A 6,934-nucleotide genomic window follows, 5' to 3' on the forward strand; every position below is an offset into this window, starting at 1 on the left:
GGGCGCTAGCCCTTGTGTCCAGCTTTGAGGGGCGCTAGCCCCTGTGTCCAGCTTTGAGGGGCGCTAGCCCCTATGTCCAGCTTTGAGGGGCGCTAGCCCCTGTGTCCAGCTTTGAGGGGCGCTAGCCCCTGTGTCCAGCTTTGAGGGGCGCTAGCCCCTATGTCCAGCTTTGAGGGGCGCTATTTTATAAAAGGGGAATCTTCTGAGAGCTTCACAGGCAAAGATAATCAACTTAAAAATCTCAAAATGGGTCAGAAAGACCCTCACAGACTCTCTAGTGTTAAATGGGTCAGAAAGACCCTCACAGACTCTCTAGTGTTAAATGGGTCAGAAAGACCCTCACAGACTCTCTAGTGTTAAATGGGTCAGAAAGACCCTCACAGACTCTTTAGTGTTAACGCTATGGACCAGACGTTAAGGTGACAGGTATCAACATCCAACAATAAAATGATCAGGCAGGCAGGCAGGCAGGTTCTATATATTTACCTTCCATCAAAGAAGTAGAACTTCCCTTCCTCGCCGTAAGTGAAGTTTCCCTCAAAGCGATCGCTGGAGGAGTGCGTTACTGTACAGAACCCATGAGGGAGGTTCTCGTCATCCAGAACCTGTGAGGAACAGAATTTTACAATAACGAAAAACAGGCCTGTGTTCTGTTGTTTCATTTTAGGTTTAAAAATAAAACATGATATTTTCTTGATTTCTCAATTTTATTTTGAAGAGAAAAACAAATTATATGTTATTACCCTGATATTTTTGTGAGGTTAGGGTTGGGTTAAGGTTGAGGTTTAACAAACAAATCAAAATATTGATGAATTTAATTCTTAACGTCCTACAGAGACATACATGAGATGCACTACACATATTTAAATTTGAGTTCAATACAATATTCAATGCAACCTTTGTGCAGATATCTGCTTAGGGCCTGCCTGCACCATTTCTTACTTTGCCATTTAATATTTGTGTTAGTTGTTTCCTGTAGCGTCTTCAATTCAGTTAGGCTATTATGTTTAATCATAGGGTCCCATACCTGGTCAAATTGTCCTGGTGATCCCCTCAAATTGAATTGAATTTTTTCCTAATTTAGATCATGAGGTCTTTACGCCATACAGATGCTTTAGGCCGGGGCCAGTGTTGATTTCCACTAGAATCCTTCTTGCTAATAAAGCAATCATGCAAGATTCTGTTTTATAGCATACTCCTCCCAATAGGTTAAGTGATCTGGTACAACCATACAACCCCAAACAACGACATGCATCTCTCTGGTGACAACTCTATGTTCCAGGCTTCGGCAAGGTGTTTAAAGATAGCCAAGTAACCTTTTGATACATCACCATGAATGTATTTCTCATGCATTCAAATAAACCAAAATCAGGGGTCCTAGGACAGAATCATTTCAATGCCAGCCCCCAAGAATAATGGGCACGTATGTAATAAGATCGTTATTACATGTATTTACATACAGACATTGCATAACCAATTAGTAACCAATTGGTTACTTAGGTCTTAGGATGCTCTCCCAACCCCCAAGTAGTGTACAGTATGCCATGTACATTGTACACTACCGGTATTATGGGTATATCATGAACAACAGTACATAACATAATATTATACATACATATTTATTGCTGGGTGTAAAGAGGAGTGGCAATTGTGGCATGGCACGTGTGTGTGTGTGTGTCTGTGTCGCATGCGTGCGCACTGAGCCTGTGTGTGTGCAGTGGCACTCGATCGGTAATCTGGGAGGGTGCTCTTGACTTTCTCTAAACATGGCTGCCCAGGATGAACTCAGTAAGTTTGTCTCTGCTCTATCATTGATCTGTAACAGATGTCATGGGTGTTGGTGTCTGTTAAATGTACATCTGCTGTGTCGGTTTGCCTCTTTTTGGACAGTAGAAACTCAAAACATGTACATGCAAAAGGTTAGCGCAGCAGGAGTGGCACCACAGTTAGCTAACCGGGGCTATTGCTGCTATAGCTAGCATGCTAACGTCATTTGCCCAGTCATGGTCAAAATTAATGTATCACAGTTAAATATATAGACATATGGCTATGCTAAACCTTAGTGGTGGATCTTTGCAATGTTCGGCTCATCACGTATTCGTTTTGCAGACTGTCAAAGGCCATTTAAAAGCTAATGTCCTGTGGCAAAGAAGCGAGAATATGCGTGGGAATAGTCTGAGTGAGTTAGCCTGCTGGTGAGCCCTGCCAACAATGAAAGAAGGGCTTGGTGGGTGATGATGGATACAGCCAGGCACCAGGATATCTTGAGACGGCCATTTACTCAAGAATGGTTGATATTTATTTTCCATATACATTGCAATGCATCATGCAATGTACACAGGTGGAGCCTTCGCCTCATGGGCATGAGATGCAGTTGTCCCACTTTGGACAGAAAACAAGAAGATATGTCTCTCACTATTAATAATAATGACTAGTACCCTACTACCCACTACGAATGAGACTGTTGGAAAGGCCTAAATAAAAAAACAATTTCTTTGTATTTCACAGATCAGTTGGAACGCGTGTTCCTTCGCTTGGGCCATGCAGAGACAGATGATCAACTGCAAGACATAATATCCAAGTTCCTACCCCCTGTACTCCTCAAACTCTCCAGTGTACAAGAAGGAGTGCGGAAAAAAGTAAGGAAGAGTCACCAGAATTCAGTGTAGCTGATTTTAAATCAGCCATAGAGGCGACAGTGGCTCAGGAAGCATAGCCGCCGTTTGGGAACCAGAAGGTTCCATCCCCTGCTCCTCCTTCAGACACAAAGTGTCTGTCCTAGTGCAAGGCACTGAGCCCTAACTGCTCTGAATGAGCAGGTTGGTGCCTTGCTTGCATATGGTTGCCTCTGTGTGTGGATGGGTGAATGTAACACACATTGTAAAGCGCTTTGCATAAAGTCACTACGGTATTATCCTTTTCGGGTTTATGATACGGTCGGGAGCGGATGCTATCGTTGTAGTCATTGTTTTGTAGTCATCAGGCCGGAACCCTCAAACAAGAACATCCTTTCCCTCAAACCGGAAGAATAATACCTTCCCAATAAAAGCTCAGGCTACGAGAGAACGAGTCACGCTTCCGGTGATGACTACAAAACAATGACTACAACTAGGGCTGGGCGATATGACAAAATCTCATATCACGATATAGAATTTATTTTATCACGATAACGATATACTCACGATATAGCATATTTTTTACGATACCTATTTTTTTATCTAAAATAATTGATTTTTGTTCAGGTCGAGTACTTTACTGTACTTGGGCTGTACTGTACTGTACTGTACTGTACAAGCTCTCCTCCCTGGCCTCTGTCTGTGTTAGGCTGCACAACAGTGACACTTGGTGGTGACAATAGTTATGCTATTTCGTGCTCGGATACAGGGACAGGGACACACATAGCTGTCTATAATGGTTGCACCACTCAAAAAACAATTAAATTCACATTATCCAGTCTACTTATATGAATATAATACTGATGCCCTTCCCATGCACAGACAGGCCCAAAGCAAGTACAAAAATATTACAAAATAAAATGTATATAATAATAATTAGAGGCTGAACTCAATTGTTCAGCCTCTGTAGACATTTTTAAAGCACAGCTCAAGACCCACTTCTACAACATTGCTTTTAATTGATCTTTTATTTTTTGTTATTCATGTCCTCACTGTATTGCATCACTGCTTGTTTTTTAATGTCGTTGCCTTGCTTTTCTTTTTTTCTCCATTGCTCTGTAAAGCACTTTGAGAGCTGCATTTCATGTCATGAAAGGTGCTATACAAATAAAGTTTTATTAGTATTATTAATAATTATTATTATTATGACAATTAAAAAGAAAAAAGAAAGAAATAAGACGTTGCCCTTCAGACACAGAAGTACAGGCCTGTGTCTGCATTAAATTGGCTTAAGGAAAAAATAAATATCTCATGTCACAGTTTGTCACTACAGTTGTTTCAGTTCATTTAAGCTCTGTATAGGGAATCAACATGTTCTGTTGTAGTTATAGTTTAGTTTGTTAAAGACGTTGGGCAGCTTAACGATGTTTAATTGACTACAGGCGATAGAGTGAGAGAGAGTGAGAGAGAACGCGATCTTGTCGTCAACTCTCCATGCCCACAGCTGTGCGTAATGGAGTCTGGGACGAGTGGGGCTTTTTCTTTTCCTTTTTTTTTTGATGATCACAACAAAGTCAGCGTCTTGTGTTGTTGTTGTAAGCTGTTGCTGAATTAAGGACTTTTCAAATGGAATAATTTATTTGGAACAATAAAACAAGACAGACGCAGCAGGAGAGGACTGCACAGGTAAGAGGAACGTCTTCGTCTTGGAAGAAGTTTGCAGTGCACCCGACGACGGACAAGCTTATTGTTCAACTGTGTAAAACATGCGTGGCTCACGCAATTTATCAATTTGACCCAACATGAAACCTGCATTTATAACAGTGAATGACCGGTTACTTTAGGGCGCGTTCGGAAATAGCGCACTAGGCGCACTGTGCAATGCAAACTGATAGATGAGTTCGCTCCGGTGTGGTATTTCCGAACGTGCCCCTTACACCGCTCTGAATCTCGTCAGCCATCATCATCATCTCCCTCTTTTAGGTGCAAGCACCACCTCGGCTTGTGTTGTGGTCGTGTTGGCCTTAGAGTATATAATAGAGAAGACATCCGAAAGGTGTTGGCTCACTGTTTTCAGTGCGCGCGGTGGGCTGCTGGGCATGCCGTATATAAGCGCTGTGACGTAAAATACTGCCGTAAAGCGAAACGGCGATATAAGCGATATAGCTTTTTTTTCGTGATAGACATTTTCTATCGAAAATACGATATATATCGTCATATCGCCCAGCCCTAACTACAACATGACGTAACGATATCATCCGCTCTCGACCGGATCACACAGCAATTTAGTAACAGACCGAGGTGGAAAGCCTGGTGACGCGAGTTTACTACGAACTACAGTATTACTGCTGCACGATGAATCGAAAAAAGATCGTGATCTAGATTCAGGCACCTAGGCAATCTAAATTTGAACAAACATCGTGCAGCATCGTGGAGCCTATTTCTGCTAAAGTATTGGAGATGGTTAAAGTCAGTGAGTGCTCGTCGAGTTTCTCTTAGCGAGGCCGATGCCTGTTGGGAACGCATGCCACTTCAGCTTGGATGCTTGGCACTACCCATTTTCAACAATACATTGAGGAGGCCAGTCTATATTGTCACTTGCACTATGAGGATCTTTCTAGTTGTTTTTGTTTACAAAACATATTACACCCACCTTGTATTTATGCCAGTGCATAAATAGTGTGCCATGTCCTCTCTGCTAGGTAATGGAGTTGTTGGTCCACTTGAACAAGAGGATAAAGAGCCGACCCAAGATTCAACTTCCAGTAGAAACTCTGCTAGTGCAGTACCAAGATCCTGCAGCTGCATCCTTTGTTACCGTAAGAACGTGTTTTCATACTGTACTGTAGCAATACAGTGCACTAGATTACAATAATCATGTTTTTGAGGGGCTCCGACGTCTGGCAGCCAAGTCTATGGACCTTTTAAGGCCTATTCATAGTCCAGTTTTCGGTCAAGAGGTGACCACCGAAAACCACAACATGACGCGTCACGCCGCGGTGGTCACCGCTCATACAACACAGCTCCCTGTTTTTACTAACCACTGTTTCGGTGGTCGTGGTGACCACCGAAAACTTGACTATGAATAATTTGTTTTACGTTTGTTTAGAGCACTTTAAACAAACATAGAGTGGCAGCCAAGTCTATGGGCTTTTAATGTTTGTTTACAGCAGTAAATGTCATGTGGTAGTAGTGGTACTGTACAATATAAATGCCAACGGGGTGAGGCAATCCTCACTTCATACGGGTGTGATTTTTACTTTTGTAATAGCAGAATTAGACATTCATATTAACGTCATAATGAGCTTGCTTGCTAACCAGTCAGCTCAGTATGTCCCGCCACTCTAGACTGAATGTCTTTCTTTTTTCTTTTCTCCAGAATTTCACCATCATCTATATCAAGATAGGTTACCCTCGTCTGGAGGTTGGCAAACAGTGTGAACTTGCCCCCACCCTGCTCACTGCCATGGAGGGCAAGCCTCAGCCACAGCAGGACAGGTGAGGACATGTGTACTACACTCAGACGCAACATGTGGGAGACATCTTTTACATTTTTCAAGATATGTTCCATAGACATATTTTGTGGTGTGGCTGACTGTAGGCCAAGCTGCCTTGAACAGAGTTTGTCTGAATATACGGTACATTATATATATATATATATATATATATATATATATATATATATATATATATATATACTGTCTATGTCCCCTCAAAAGTAGACCAATCATGGCGCTTGGTGCTTGATGTCATAAAACAGGAGCACATCTGGCCATGGAAGCCTGTAATGCAATAGCAATCTTTTAAAAACAATGTTAGTTATTTCCATTTGGCCACAGGAGTAGACCGTCACCACATTAGGACTCGCAGACACCTTCGTTCAAACCAAAATCACTTGTTATAGCTTACCAAGATTGAGACAGGAAGGCCATGTGTTTTTTTTTTGGTTTTGTCTTGTTTTATAATAATAATAATTGTATTGTTTTGATTTGTTTGGGTTCATACTCAATTCAATAATTAAGCAATAAGCCACGAGAGGTCTCAGGTTATCGGGTATTTTACACCTCCCAGCCATACCCGATAAGCTGGGGCCTCGAGTGGCTTATTGCTTTTCTAAAACGGTTACAAACATATAGCAATATTAACCTAATAAAACTATTAAATTCACAAATGTAGCTACGCTTTGCGCCACCAGAGCGAGCCACATCACTTCCTTGTTTTGCTCGGCAAGTAGACTATGCGACGGGAGAATAGCGCTTGATATCATTACGGGGCTGCCTGGAGCCACACATTCACAGTCATATGAGTTGGGCGGTGCT

General features: G+C 42.0%; 1 protein-coding gene across 1 annotated transcript in view; it reads left to right on the forward strand.

Annotated features, from left to right (window-relative positions):
• Window positions 1-1,723: 1,723 nt before the first annotated feature.
• ecpas (Ecm29 proteasome adaptor and scaffold) overlaps window positions 1,724-6,934 on the forward strand; it is a 40,321-nt gene continuing 35,110 nt past the window's right edge. Inside the window, exons 1-4 of the mRNA XM_083765668.1 lie at window positions 1,724-1,788; window positions 2,509-2,639; window positions 5,318-5,434; window positions 5,995-6,113. Of these exons, the coding sequence (XP_083621794.1) occupies window positions 1,767-1,788; window positions 2,509-2,639; window positions 5,318-5,434; window positions 5,995-6,113 (389 nt within the window). The 5' untranslated portion in view covers window positions 1,724-1,766. The remainder of the gene's footprint in view (window positions 1,789-2,508; window positions 2,640-5,317; window positions 5,435-5,994; window positions 6,114-6,934) is intronic.

Source organism: Protomyctophum parallelum, assembly GCF_964188405.1.
Source record: "Protomyctophum parallelum genome assembly, chromosome: 5".
Lineage (NCBI taxonomy): Eukaryota > Metazoa > Chordata > Actinopteri > Myctophiformes > Myctophidae > Protomyctophum > Protomyctophum parallelum.